Source organism: Microtus oregoni, unplaced genomic scaffold (assembly GCF_018167655.1).
Source record: "Microtus oregoni isolate MIOR12 unplaced genomic scaffold, Mior012 000004F_ref0000308, whole genome shotgun sequence".
Taxonomy (NCBI): Eukaryota; Metazoa; Chordata; class Mammalia; order Rodentia; family Cricetidae; genus Microtus; species Microtus oregoni.
In genome coordinates this window covers 5,295,864-5,311,920 of record NW_024543063.1, presented here as the reverse complement: position 1 = coordinate 5,311,920, position 16,057 = coordinate 5,295,864, and the positions used below count along the sequence as shown (strand labels likewise).

General features: G+C 38.4%; 1 protein-coding gene across 5 annotated transcripts in view; it reads left to right on the top strand.

Annotated features, from left to right (window-relative positions):
- Positions 1-16,057, top strand: part of Ube2f (ubiquitin conjugating enzyme E2 F (putative)) — a 56,198-nt gene that overhangs the window by 9,148 nt on the left and 30,993 nt on the right. For all 5 annotated transcript variants that reach the window (XR_005974143.1, XM_041649718.1, XM_041649716.1 and 2 more), the window contains one exon: positions 11,140-11,169. Coding sequence is in view for 4 of the 5 variants with exons in the window: in XM_041649718.1 (XP_041505652.1) it covers positions 11,140-11,169 (30 nt within the window). In the remaining variant the exon portion in view is untranslated. The remainder of the gene's footprint in view (positions 1-11,139; positions 11,170-16,057) is intronic.

The following is a 16,057-nucleotide window of genomic DNA, read 5'->3' as shown; positions in this document are numbered from 1 at the left end:
TTTTGTTATAAAACAGACCAAGAGTTAGAGAACAACACTAATTTAGGAACCTGGGCCTACTTAGGATTTTTTTTTTTTTTGATTTTTCGAGACAGGGTTTCTCCGTAGCTTTTGGTTCCTGTCCTGGAACTAGCTCTTGTAGACCAGGCTGGCCTCGAACTCCCAGAGATCCGCCTGCCTCTGCCTCCCAAGTGCTGGGATTAAAGGCGTGCGCCACCACCGCCCGGCCTACTTAGGATTTTTAATGGTACTGGAATGATTGAGTGTAGTAATAAGAGCGGCGGGGCTGCATCCCCAGCACCCTGGCAGCTTGGCTAGCTTATGCCCCGAAATAACAACACACAAATTGTATTCATTTAAACACTGCTTGGCCCTTTAGCTCTAGCCTTTACTGGCTAATTCTGATATCCGGATCAACCCATCTCTAATAATCTGTGAGCACAGGTCTTACCGGGAAGATTCTAGCTTATGTCCATCCTGGGTCGGAGCTTCATTGCATGTGTCTGCCCGGGAGCGGGGCATGGCGTCTCTTCTGAGGCATCTGCTCCCAAGAGGAGAGCTGTGGAATCTGAGCTCACTTCCTCTTCCTCCCAGCGTTCTGTTCTGTTTACTCCTCCCACCTATCTTCTAACCAATGAGGGCCAAACAGTTTCTTTTTATTTAACCAATGACCTTCCTCCATCAATTGAGGACTGGGGCATCCAGTGTTTTAGAATCCCTATAGCTACTGGATTGTGGGGATAATATATAGAACTCAGATTATTTAAAAAATCGCTAAATCCTTTACACAGCAGTCTTTACAGACTAATAATGGACAACTATTTGAGAAGATCAATGTTATGGAGAGGGATAACATCAATTTGACAAAATTATCTGAAAGGATTTGTGCTGTTGAATTTAATAATCAGAATCTGAAAAGTTATGATAGATTAATGTATAAGATATCTCTCCAGGAAGGTAATATGCACACAATCAAAATTATGTCCAAGGATGAGACGTTGTCTTTATTGGACAAGTTTCATACCTTGGAATCCTCAGTGAACATTAGAACAGAACACTGGACAGGAGATTTGGACTCTAAAAAAGGCAGTAGTAAAAAGATACCCCTGGATGACTTACATAGAGTTTCAACTGCATATTCAGTAATTTCCTCAGAAAGACCATCTGGCACAAAGTACCCTAAGGTAGTCAAAGAATATGCATGGGAACCAATACATATGAGTGATCTAAAAGAAATAAAACAAGCAATAGTTTCTTATTGACTACATTCATCTTTTGTCTGGAAAATGGTGAAAAACGTGGGCTTCAGGCTACCCTAAATGATGAACTTCAGTTAATCTCAGTGGTCCTAGAAGAGGGACCTCGGCTGCTTTGGAAGTGTTATTGGAGAGAAGAGGCAAAATTTTTAGAGCAACAGAGGAAAGCAAAAAGATTTGAGACTTCCCAAGATCAAATTCTTGGTGAGGGTCATTACTCTGATCCTCAGGAACAGGCTCACTATGACAAATGCACCCTGTCCCTATATAGCACAGCAGCTTTAGATGCTTGATACAGGATTCAGTAACTAAGAAAGAGGATTGAGTCATATATTAGGGTTAAACAGGGCCAGAGAGAATCCTTTAGTGACTTCTTACAAAGATTAACTGAGGTTGTACAAGTAGGAATGACAGACCCTGGAGCTAGACATGTACTAATTGAATCTTTGGCTTTTGAAAATGCCAACTTAACCTGGATGGAGGTGGGCGGTCCTTGGACTTCCCACAGGTCAGGGAACCCTGATTGCTCTTGGAGTTGATGAGGGAGAGGGACTTGATCGGGGGAGGGGGGGAAATGGGAGGCGGTGGCGGGGAGGAGGCAGAAATCCTTAATAAATAAATAAATTTAAAAAAAAAGAAAATGCCAACTTAGAATGTAAGACGATCCTTTGGCCTTTAAAGGTTATCAGCACCCATAGATGAATGGATCTTGTATACAATGAATGTTGAACTATTTGACTATAGTACTGAAGCTTGGGTAGGAGAAACAATTTCCAGTGGTAATGATGAGGAGACATCAAAATGCCAAATGTTTTAATTGTGGTAGAATGGGATATCTATGAAGGGACTGTAGACAAGGAATTTCTAGAATCATGTCTCTAGGAATGGCAAGAATAGGAGGACTCAGCCTTCTGGTATATGTAGGAAGTGTGGCAAAGACTGACATTAGGCTAATAAATGTAGGTTGACAAGAGACAGACAAGACCACCTGATACCACTGGGAAATTCTTTTAGGGGCCTCTCGCAGGCCCCCATGTCAAACAAGGTCCAATCATTCCCAGCCACTGTGGAGAACATGTCTCACCAGGAAAATTAAACAATCCAGTGCCTACTGGAAAAAAAACATACTGTTCTAGATGATAGAATAGACATGGAGGATAAATCAAAACTCCAGTAGGAAATAGGAAACGTATATTTTGGCAGACTTCTATAAAATGATCAAAGACCAAAGCTGCTAGTGCGTATAAGTGACACATGGTAATTGAAGGATTACTAGGCATGGGTGCAGACACGAGTATCATTACTCCAGAATCTTGGCATCCAGATTGGCCTCTTCGAGAGGCAGATATTTAATTCCTGGGAATTGGAACCCTATCTCAAGTGAAAAAAAAAAAAAGCACGAGGTGGGTTAAATACATAAGGCCAGAAGGACAGAAAGGAAGGCTGAGGCCATATGAAGCTAATATAGCAGTGAATTAATGGGGTCATGACCTATTGCAGCAATGGAATGCTCAGGTTAACATTCCTGCAGTCCCCAAAACTCATATTTCCGGGAAGGATATTATAAGATATTATAAACAAAGGTCACCAACCATTCAGGCTGTACAAGAACACAAAGCAACTAGCAAACCTTCAGAGGTACTACTGGCCTTGCCTTTAAAATGGTTAACTGAGAAACCCATGTGGGTTAAACAATGGCCTTTAATGGAAGACAAACTTTAGAACAGCTGGTACAGGAGCAACTAGATGCTTACCATATTATAGAATCAACCAGCCCTTGGAATTCTCCTGTGTTTGTTGTTAAAATGAAATCTGGAAAATGAAGAATGGTGACAGATCTAAGAGCTGTCAAGAAGGTTATTCAACCTAAGGGCCCTTTACAATCTGGAATTCCTCTGCCTTCTCTATTACCAAAAGGATAGCCTCTTGTAGTTATTGATTTAAAAGATTTTTTTTTCTTCACTATACTTTTACAAGAAAAGTACATAGAAAAATTTGCTTTCACAATGCCTATGCAGCCTACTAGGAGATACTGGTGGACTGTCTTCCCACAGGGAATGTTCAGTCATCGCACCCTGTGCCAATACTTTGTAAATCGGCCATTGGAAATAATATGCAAGCAATTTCCTAAGTCTATAATTTACCATTACATGGACGATATTTTGTTATCTGAGTCAGATGCAGATACTTTAAAAAGAGTGTTTGAAGAAGTAAAGAAAGTTTTGCCTAAATGGTGATTATAGATTGCCCTGAAAAAAATACAAAGAGGAGATTCTGTCACTTACCCAGGTTACAAAATAGGTTTACAGAAAATCAGAACACAAAAGGCACAAATCGGGAGAGACTAATTGCATACTCTTAATGACTTTCAAACGTTGTTAGGAGACGAAATCAGTCTACGACTTACTGTTGGGATAACATCTGATCTAATAGTTCACTTAAGCAAAACCTTAGATGGTGAAAAAGACTTAAATAGTTTCAGAGAATTAACAGCTAAAGCAGAAAAGGAATTTATGGTTGTTGTAGAGAAATTACAGGAGGCACATGTAGATGGAATGAATCCAAATCTTAATTGTGTTATAATCATATTGCCTTCCAGAATTTCCCCTACAGGAATTTTAATGCAGAGGGAAGATATTTTTGATTGGATTGTTTTACTGCATAAACCAAGTAAAAAATTAAAAACTTATGTGGAAAAAGTCTCTGAATTAACTATAAAAGGAAAATTGAGACTTGGTCACCAAGCAGGGATTATATAGTTCCTTTTACTGCTGATGAAGACAATGAACCATGGCAAAGAGCTTGTGCTATTTTTGGGGGCTGGGGATTAATAGCAATTATCCCCAAAGTGATAGAATTAACCTTATAAAGAGAAATACTTAAATTCTTTCTCAAATTGTACGTGATGCACCAATAACTGGAGCCTGTACATTTTATACTGATGCAAATAAATCATAAAGGCAGGTTACAAATCAGAAAAATTAAGTAAGGTAGAACAAATTTATAATTCTATCCAAAAGGCAGACTTATGTGCTATTCTCATAGTACATAACCAAGGGATTTTAAAGAACCTCTCAATAGAGTTACTGATTTGCAATATGCAAAAAAGAGTTATCTTGTATATTGAAACTGATGAATTTATTCCAGATGATACAGAATTGACTTCATTATTCATTCAGGTTCGAGACATAATCAGAAATAGATTTTTGTCCCATATACATAACACACATCTGATCCCATACAGGTCTGCCAGGTCCTCTAGCACATGGTAATGCATAAATTGATCGATTATTGATTGGAAGTGTGCTGAAGACCTCAAAATTTTATAAGAAATATGTCATTAGCAAAGGTTTAAAGAAAGAGATTTCTATTACATGGCAAGAAGCTAAGGAGATTATAAAGAGATGTCCTACTTGCTTTTTCTATAACCAAACACCATACCTGCAGGGAGTAACCCAAAGGGTACTCAAAGGAATGAGATCTGGCAGATGGATGTGTTCCACTTTACAGAATTTGGAAAATTAAAATATGTACATCACACCATTGACACTTATTCAGGTTTTCAATGGGCGATTGCTTTGAGCTCAGAAAAGGCTGATTTGGGTAATCATGCATTTATTAGAAGTTATGGCCATCATGGGTATACCTACACAAATAAAGACAGACAATGGTTCGTCATATGTATCTAAGAAAATGAAATAGGTTTTTTTTTTTGCTATTATAATATAAAGCATATTACAAGTATACTAACAATGCTACAGGTCAGGCAGTTATAGAAAGATCAAATTGAACTATAAAAGATATGCTAAACAAACAGCAAGGGATGGAAAATATTCTCAGAAGTAGATTGCATAATCCCTTATTAACCTTGAGTTTTCATATTGCTAATGAAAAACGAACTGTGGCAGCAGAGAGATTCAATAATAGGAAAAAAAAATGTCTGAATTAAATCAGCTGGTGTATTTCAAGAATATGTTGACCTCACAATGGAAAACAGGAGATGTGCTTCATTGGGAAACAAGTTTCACTCTTGTTTCCACAGGAGAAGAAAAGCTATGGATACCATCAAAATCATTAAAGATTTGGTTTGAGAAAGAAAAACCTCTTGACAGAGGGTAAAAGGTTCGCTTGTTGGTTCCTGGCCTCCCATCTACTCAGCCCTGAAATACAGAAACTATATTAATTATATCACTGTTTGGTCCAATTTCTTATTGGCTAACTCTTACATATTAATTTAACCCATCTCCATTAATCTGTGTGTAATCACGAGGTCCCGGCCTACCAGGAAAGTTTCAGCACATCTATCTCTCCCTAATCCTGCCTTTCTTTCTCCCAGCATTCAGTCCAGTCTTCCCCACCTACCCTAAGTTCTGCCCTATCAACAGGTCAAAGCAGTTTCTTTATTCATTAACGGTACTTACAGCACACAGAGGGGACTCCCACATCACCTCTTCTTTATTGTTTAAACAAAAAAGGTTTTAACTTTAATATAGCAAAATTACATATAACAAAACAGGTATCAAGCAAGAATTACAGTTACAATATTTTTATTTACTTTATCTTTTATCATAACTAAGGAAAACTATAACTATTCTTTAACTCCATTAAAGACTGAAGAAAGAAATATTACCTAAGTAAACACTAAGTGCATTGTAAGCAACTTCCAAAACTCTAGAAATGATAGAGACATCTCGCCACCTGGACAGTCACCCAAAGTTCTTCTGTACTGTTGGGGCATCTATCTTCAGCACCATTGGGGCATCCATCTTCAGCCTACAGGCCCATCGTATCCAGCAGACTTTCCATGAAGCAGGAAATTTCAAAGACAATTCGGTCACTTTCTTTTGTGTCCTGCAGAATGTCTTGCAGACTCTCATGAAACAGGAACCCCAAAGGACCATCTCACCTTTAGGCAAGTTCAGCAGTCATTTCTTTGCAAGTCCTACATGTCCAGTGAAGCAGTCCAGGCAAGAGCAGTTTCTTGCCCAAATGGCTAAGGAGCCTCTCCTATGCCCATCCTCCTCTCGAAGTAATTGGTGCTGCCAGGAACAGACGTGTCTCATTGTCATGAAAAGTCCTAAGTTATGAAAACATTTAGAAGCCATATTCTGAAGGGATCTGAAAGATTTGAAGACTATTTATCTAATTGAATTACATATCTAGAAAAATCTAACTAACATGACTACAAGCTTGACTATTATAGATGTTTATCTACTAACTTATATTTCTTAATTATACATTACATTTTTAAATGAACTATAGTCACAATACCTTAATCAAGAGCAGAAATATATATATATATATATCACAAGATTGACCTTAAATTTGTATCAATAAAACAAGATTCATACCAATTCAAATCTCGATAGCTTATCCCCTGTTAAATGTAAACAATTATAAACAATATTTGGGAATATGGGCATAGTTCTGTCCATACTATTTCCTGTTGTTTGGGGATGCTGTTAATCAGGTCTTTCATGGTGTATCCTGTATGCTAGGTTCATCTCAGTCAGCAGTTGGGCAACATATTTTCTTTGTGGGGGTGTTCACAGCAACCTTTCAGGGAGTCTTGTTCATTGAAACCATATTGATCTGGAGGCAGTCCACAGGTTCTCATCTTCTATGGAAACAAGAGAAGAATGTCTTTTCCAAAGCAACATATCCTGAGACCCAAATTTGGAAGTCATGATCCCTTTATAATGTATATGCTGCTTTAGCTTAGCAGCCCATACAATGAAATGTCTCTCTGTACTTAGCTGCTTCACAGTCAAAAAATTCAAGGAAAACACTATAATATACACAATCCAGACTCTGTGTATAGTCCATCTTTATGTGGCTTATTTTTCTTTACTCCTTATAATCTGACTGTACTCTGAGGTAAGCCAGACCCAAAAAGAGGAACATGGGATGTACTCACTCATATTTGGTTTCTAGCCATAAATAAAGGACAATGAGCCTATAATTAGTGATCCTAGAGAAGCTAAATAAGAAGGAGAACCCAAAGAAAAACATATAGGCATCCTCCTGAATATTAACCTTCATCAGGCGATGAAAGGAGACAGAGACAGAGACCCACATTGGAGCACCGGACAGAAATCTCAAGGTCCAAATCAGTAGCAGAAAGAGAGAGAGCACGAGCAAGGAACTCAGGACCGCAAGGGGGTGCACCCACACACTGAGACAATGGGGATGTTCTATCGGGAACTCACCAAGGCCAACTGGCCTGGGTCTGAAAAAGCCTGGGATAAAACTGGACTCGCTGAACATAGCGGACAATAAAGACTTTTTTTAATGATTTACTTTTCCAACTGTCTGTACTCTTTTTCTTCTTGTTCCCAAGCCTATGTACATTTATCCAGCACTGACCCATGTAGAGTTCTTTTATGTCTGAATCTGTCTTTATTGCATTTTCTGTAATTCTCTACTGTCTTGAAGAGCTTTTAAAATGATAAGCAGCTTGGTTGCAGCAGCTCTGGTTGCTGGCTCCGCCTCTCGCCAGTTTTAAAATGGTGGGGGTACCTACCATTACGGCCAGGTAGGAGCTGCACTCAGCACTCTGAGAGGGAGCATGCAGCATATTTTTATCTGAGTAACAGCGAAATCTGCTATGCAGATCACTGTGCAGCCTGGAAACATCTCTGTGTATGGAAGCGGGAATCCACTGTGCTCCCCTGCCAGTGCAAACCTAGTAGACCTGATCCTGCCACCTACCCAGGCAGAGAGCACCAAGCCACAAGCACGGTCTCAGCCAATTTTCTCCTGACCCCGAGTGGGTACACGAACACCCAAGCCCACAAATGCTTTTCAAAGGGCTCCATAGCCAGAGTTTGTGCTGGCAACATGGCCCAGGAGTCACGTTTTAAAACTACACGGCTATTTTTTTGTTGGTGTTATGGCTAAATCACGAAAACCTGTCTTAACGGAGCTGCAGCAAGCTCTGGGAAAGAAATGTAGTCAAACTTTGATTTTTGTGTCTAGAATTCCTTTTAAGCCCTCTCAGGTTTTACATGTCCACCACATTTGTGCCAAATTGTTGCAAAGAGCAGCTTGTTTGTCCCAGCCACCCAAAACCAGAGGTGACAATCATACAGGCGGTAAGAAAACTTCATAAGGATTAGGGCAGGGTTCTGTTCTTGTGTTTGCTGGAAAATTTCTTCAAAGAGTTGAGAGACCTTGGACATCTAGGTGCCTAAAGACGAAAAGATAGCTATCCAGAAAGAATCAGTAAGCAAAGAGAAATCTGACTTACTATGCTGTATTATCTGCATGGTAAAATTTGATTATCTGGATATGTATACATCTCTACAGATGCTTTAGATACATCTAAAGAGCTTGCTTTAGAGTTGGATGATGGCTCTATCCTTCTCTAAGCATGTTAAAAAAAATTTCAGAATTTTCGTCTCAAGTCAGGAGCCATCTGGTATGGGACAGAAAGAAAATAGATTTAAAGGAAATATTTTTCTCCATGCCCTTTTTGTCTATTTTGTATCTTTTGTTGAATATATGTCTATATGAATAATGCTTAAGTTTTTAGCAATGAACAGTAGATTTTCCTGCAGTAATCTTTGAAGCTTCCAGGAGAAGATGGGGCCCCACAACAATGACCCCAACTGGTTGATATGACATCATGATGCTGATAGTGCTACCATGAGACTGGTCTTTGGGTATCAGCTGTGGAAATGGTGAACTTTTTTACAATGTTCTGGCCAGAAATCCAAATAAGAACTTCAAAACAAATAACACTATTGACTACTCAGAGACCATTTGCAGTTATACAAAACAGCAAACTTAAAACTTAACCATCAGGGGCTGGAGAGATGGCTCAGTGGTTAAGAGCATTGCCTGCTCTTCCAAAGGTCCTGAGTTCAATTCCCAGCAGCCACATGGTGGCTCACAACCATCTGTAATGGTGCCCTCTTCTGGCCTTCAGGCATGCACACAGAAAGAATATTGCATAAATAAATAAATAAATATTTAAAAAAAAAACTTAACCATCATTTACTTATACAGGATCCCATAGAAAGAAAACATCCCCATAACAGCAAGAAGCAATTCTAGAAGATAATGTACTCTTTCCCAATAAAATTTGTCCTCATGGTTAAGGACACCATTTAGGGGTTTATTATTGTATAGGGTTGGGGACTGGGGTGGAAATTTTGTAGGCCCAGAGATCTCAAAAAAGAAATAAAACTGAATGGGATGGTACAAGTTCAAATTATACTTGTTATATTGAATATGCTCCTATTTCTGTTTACAATGTTTGTACAGATATGCATAGTTATTTTGTTAGATTTTATGCATTCATGTTTCTACCTCTGTTTAAGACATTTTTTATATTGATACAATTTTTAGGTTGTATTTATCATATTGCTATATATATTTCTACCTCTGATCAAAATATTTATACGTTGTTTACATTTTGAGGTCATTGTCCTCATTTACTGCACAATTGTTTAAAGATTGTTTAATATTCTGATATGAAGTCTTAATCTTTAAGTTAGATAGGTATTAAGTATTATAGGTCAGTAGTCATTCATGTTTGTTATACCTTTAGTCAGACTAATTTGGTCCTTTAGATACATAGAGATTGTATTCATAGATAGGTAACCTCCAACCACTTCAAAGATCTGTGGAACATGCATTTAAATAACTTAGGATTCTGTTGATGTGAGACACAATTACTCCTGGCAGCACCAATCTATTCCCTAGAGAGAACTAAGCACCAAAGACATTCCACTTGGAGTTTGTTTTCTTTTTGGCACAACTGGCCTTTGGGCAAGGAACTGCCCATGCCTTGACCACTGACAAAGTACACAATGTCCAGACTGGACCCAGCAGGATACAAGGAAAAAGACTGCCAAACCTAGCCAAGAGAGGGTAAGACAGTTCTGAATATTTTTCTGCCTCTAAAAATGGTCTGTTAATTACTCAAGGCCTTATCCAAACATTGCAAATGAGACTTTGGGTGATTGTGCAGTCATTTACTACACATTTTGGAAGCTGCTCAATTGCACTTTCTGCCTACTCAAGTAATGTTCCTTCTCAGGCCTTTGATGGGGTTGAAGATTAGATAGTTGTAGTTATTATCCTCTTATGATTTAGCCAAGTCATTTCCAATACAAAATTTAGACTACTTAGAACAGATTGTTTGTTAAAAAATTAGGATATGTTCCTTGCTTAATATTGTTTATTCTGGTTGTAATTCTAACTTTATACTTGATATCTGTTCCTAGTGTACATAGTTTTATATTGCGTTTGTAACTCTCTTATTTAAACAAAACGGGGAGGTGCATTGGGAACTCCTTTGGCCAATAACCTTTAAGATGCCAGCCCACTTGGGTGTGGTCTCTTATACTATAAATGCAGCTGTAAAGCATGTGCTCATTCCTTGTGACTACTAGACTCGGTTCCTTTTCCCCATTTATGCCGAGGACTGTGATCTAGGACAGGTATCTGTGAGTCTCCCCTAAATAAATAACCCTTTATTATATGTAAATCTGTACTAGTGTGGGATTATTCTGTAACTTCCATCATTGGGTATCTGGAAGGTACATTTGAAAAGAGAAATAGTCACAGTTTGAAAACAGATCTGTTACTTGGGAGGAGTAATTTTTTAAAAGCACTGTAGTTACTGCTTACCTGTAGGCAGTTACTTTGTAGATGTGACATGATTTTTATTCTTATTAAAGTGAATTGTCTTTTTTTTTGCTTAATTTATTGCTGTTCTGCATGTTATCTTGTATATATGAAAACTAAAGGCTTCAAATATTAATTTTAGACCAGGTTTCAGTTAATCTAGCTTACTTCTGTAATCCTAGAAAAAAATGCCAATTTAAAATGAATAATATGAAGACTATTAACCACAGTCTCTTTATTTCTACAGAGGTTGCAGAACTTGAAGCTAATTTACCCTGTAAGTATAGCATGCTGGTCAAATTGGTACTATATAGTGATGACATGAAAAAATTTGTTTTAATCACTTTGAATAGCAGAAAGCCTATATTGTATATGTTGGAAATGAATTATAGTTTTGGGCAAGAAGAATTTTTTTTTTTTTGCAATATCTAATAAAATGAGGTTCTAGCTGGGTGTAGTGTCACGTGCCTTTAATCATAGCACTTGGGAGACAGGCAGGCAGATGTGTGATTTCAAGGCCAGACAGGTCAACAAAGTGAGTTTCAGGATAGCTGTGGCTATGCAGAGGGACCCTGTCTCAAAATACAAGAGGTTTTTTAGTCCTTCTGAATAGCACATGTAGAATGCTGTCTAAAACATTTTGGAATTTTGTGGGTTGACCTTAGAGTTACTTCCATTCAGAACTGAAGGTGTTGTCGGGGAATTGTATTGAAAGGTTGATTTTGAAGCTGGGGAATGGCTCAGTAGCAGAATACTTGCCTAGCATTTGTAATGCTTTGGTTTCAGTCTCAGACATGGGAGTGGGGGTGGAGGGAGTATTTCTGACCACTAAGGGAAAAGTAAAAGGATATGCTTTAACTAATGCACCTTTAATTCCCACATGCAGGAGACAGAGGCAGGTGAATCTCTTGAGTTTGGGGCCAACCTGAACTACAAGTGAGTTTCAGGACAGCCAGTGCTACACAGAAAAAGAAACCCTGTCTCTCTGTAAGAAAAATGCCTAGGAAAGTAAATGTGCATGGGCGTGATAGACAGGCACGAGGGCAGAGCCCTGCAGCCAGGTGATAAGCTTGTGTGCCTGCCTCCCTGCCTGTGGTTAGGACATTCCTATGAAAAGGTACCACATGGTGATTTTGTTTTTGTATTCTAGTCCAGTCCGTCTTTCCACTGTCTGTGACTCACAGTGTGTTTTCATTAGAGAGCACAGAGTTTCCACTTAGAACTAGCTTGTGTTTGATGTGAGTCTTGCAGGATTTGGAAAAGATGTGGTCTGTTTCCCATTCTGTGGCTTAAACATCAGATAGCACACATTATTTGACGTGCTGCTTTCATTTTCTGCTCTTTCCCCGTGCTTTCCACAACACAAATCTTCCACTCATCATCCTGAAGAAGAAACAGGCCACCACAAACTAATTCCTTGCTGTCTGTTTAAAACCTTGTCTAAAATATTTACAGAGCCATAAGAATAGCTTTCTATGTGGCAGTGTAATTAGTAACTGCAGAATGAACTCAGAGCTCTGTATGAACAAGCGCATAGAGGCTTCTCTGGAAATAGACACCTCCTTAGGTCCTCTCACACATAACAAAAACTAATTCTAGCGTTTTAAGCTTTGCACACTCTCTCTCCATATGTAAACACACACATGTATATATCAAAATCTATCTATCTATATATATGAAGCCTTTTTCTCTATATATTTTTTTCTTTTTATTGATACTTATTGAGCTCTACATTATTTTGCTCTGCTCCCCTCCCTGCCTCACCCTTCCCTCCTGAAAAGCCTTTTATATATTTTTTTAACTTGACTTTTCTTGAACTTTAAGCTTTGTTATTGGATTTTGGTGGTTTCATTAATTTTTAAAACTTCTTTTACTATGTATTTTTTGTATTATTTTGTATGTTTTGTGTTATTTTGTATTTTTGGAAGGCTAATCCATTTCAGAGATTCAACATTTAAACTCTTGTTAAAAGATAAAGGGTGCCAGGTCTTAAAAACAAATGGAGAACACCAATCTCAAATAATGATTGAAGTATTTACTAAGCCTTCATTTCTTCTCACTTGTATCTTAAAGATTGTTTCTATTTTAAAAAGACAAAACACTTCAAGGTAGCATAGACAGGATTCTCTGGAAAGAAGTCCAGTAACACAGGAAATAATCCTAACAGTTAACATGGGGTTGTATCAAATTAGGAAGTTTCTCCATAGCAAAGGAAACAATCACCATTGAGAAGAGACAGTCTACAGAATATAGAGAATTCTTTGTCATGGGCCCATGAAATGGCTCAGAAGGTGAAGGCAGTTGTCATGCAAGTCTGGAGACTTGAGTTAGATCCCTGGAACTCAGTAAAGGTAGAGGGAGAGAACCAACTCACTCCATAAAGTAAGTTGTCAGCTGACCTTCACACATATGTGCCATGAATGTGCACCCACATGCATCATGTATACACACACTAATAATTTTAGATGGTTTAGAAAATCTACCATCTATGCATTGGACAGGGGATTAATATCCAGGCTATATAAAGAACTGTAAAAATTAAACAAAAACCTAGATCAATCAATAAACGAATTAGCAAATTTTAGACAGTTCTCAAAAGAAGAAATAGAAATAACCAGTAAGTTCTTGAAAAAGTGTTTATCATCCTTGGCCATCAGAGAAATACAGATTAAATTAGTTTAGTGCTATAATCTCAACCCAGTTGTAGTGGCTGTTGTCAAGAAAACAAATGACAAGACATCCTACAGAGGATATAGGAAAAGATGATCCTTATTCATTCTTGATGGGAATAACCTTGCGTGATCACAGAAGTCAATATGGAATTCTCCCCCCCCCCTAAAATAAAGAAAATAGAACTTACATATAACCCAGTTATACCAGTCTTAGGTATACTCAAAGGACTCTCTTCAGTAATGAAAATGCACATATACACAATAGAATTTTGTTGGTTTTTTTGCTTGTTTTGTTTTGGTTTTGTTTTTCGAGACAAGGTTTCTCTGTGGCTTTGGAGCCTGTCCTGGAACTAGCTCTTGTAGACCATGCTGGCCTCGAACTCACAGAGATCCACCTGCCTCTGCCTCCCGAGTGCTGGGATTAAAGGGGTGCATGCACCACCACCGCCCAGCACCATACAATAGAATTTTATGTAGCTGTAAAGAGAAATGAAATCCTGGCGTTTGCAGGAAAAGGAATGCAGCTGGAGGTCTTTATGGTAAGAGAAATAAGTGTGGCTCAGATAAGCTCCTTTTTTTTTTTAAAGATTTATTTATTAATTATGTATATGACATTCTGCCTCGATGTATGCCCGCATGCCAGAAGGGCGCCAGATCTCAGTACAGATGGTTGTGAGCCACCATGTGGTTGCTGGGAATTGAACTCAGGACCTCTGGAAGAGCAGCCAATGCTCTTAACCTCTGAGCCATCTCTCCAGCCCCTCCTTGTTTTTTTCTCATATGCAGAATCTATGTAAAATGATACGTAGATGTATCTGTATGGGGAAGCTAGCTCTAAAACTAGGAAGGGGGATCATAAGACAGGAAGAGACTAACATGGAAAAGGTAATATATTTATTCTTTGGAACGGGAAACTGGCAGTAACTCGAGGAATAGAAAAGCAGCTTGCCAGGGGAATAGAGGGAAAGTTAGTGGAGAAGGGGAATGATTGGGTGTGATGAGTAAGGATGCGTGAAGATGCCATGGTGAAACCCAATATTTTGTTAGCTAACCTAAAAAAAACAATTTTGAAAAGATAAGGGAATGAAGCCTGTTTTCAGTATATATAGTTCTAAGTGTGATTTTTGCAGAAAATCTTTGAGTCTTTTTATTTTCTTTTTTTAAAAAAAACTTACTTTTTTAAGATTTATTTTCATTTTATGTGCATTGGTGTCTCACCTGTCTTTGTGAGAGTGTCAACCCCTGGAACTGGGGTTACAAACAGTTGTGAATTGCTGTATGGGTGCTGGGAATTGAACCTGGGACCTCTGGAAAAGCCATCTTTTTTTTTTTTTACTTTATTTAGAAATAAAGTAAAAATAAAGTAAAGAATGTGGTAGTGTGTTTCTGAAACTGCTTCTTAACATGTAGACTGAGCCCCCAACACCACCACCACTGTAAAAAAGAAAGTATATCTTGGTCTTAAATTGCTCTGTGTGTTTTATCTCAGTGTTTTATGTATGGCATGCTTAGTAAATAGCAAAATGAGTGTGAACTCATTGCTACTTTGAGGCTAACCTTGTTTTCATGAATAGCCTGTGATCTCATACCAGTCACTGGACCCATCAGAACCTTCTTGTCATGTGTCCCAGTCAATAACAATAACTAGCTGGTTTTCCAGGACAGGCTCCAAAGCCACAGAGAAACCCTGTCTTGAAAAAGCAAAAACAAAAAAAAAAACAAACAAACAAAAACAAAACAAAACTAGCCGGTTTTTAAGGTTATTTCTCACTGTATTTTAATCATCCTATTTTTGTTAAATTTTATCAATGTAGAACTGAACAAGTGGGACTTCTATAAGCAATAACCTTAGTAGATACACAAAGGAATTTATACGTGTATCTTCTGAGTTACATGAACATAGGAAGAGATTTCCTAAGTATTGTTTACAGATCTGAACGGCGTTTCATAAGTGATAGCAGTCCTCCTGTATCCTTTGTGAAGGAGGCAGACAGTGCAATAGACAACTTCCCTTGACTGTGATGTCTCTTCTCAGTGTGGTAGCCAGTAGACCCAGAACATTGCTACTGAGCTCAGTGAAGCTTCGTTCCACAGAGCAAACTGAGTTACCAGTTAGGGTGTGAAGTTTTTGGTTTTTTGCTTTTCTGAGAAAGTGTGTCACTATGTAAGCTAGGCTACTTTGTTTGGCCTTGCAATCATAGAGGTCTGCTTGCCTTTGCTGCCCAGGTACTAGAATTAAAGATGAGCATCCTGCACTCAGGAGGCAGAGGCAGGTGGATCTCTGTTTTTGTTTTTGTTTTTTTCCTCCAATGTTATGGTAAATGCTGGGTGGCAGCTAACTCTAAGGCATCTCCTTTCTAACTTGACTTCTGATGGACATGCATGTGAGACTCTTTGGTACAGAGTAAGTTGGATAGACGCTTAACCTGGTTCTTCTGATTTTTCCATGTTTAGTTAACCTTTACCCACTTGACGTTAATGCATTTGAAGGAT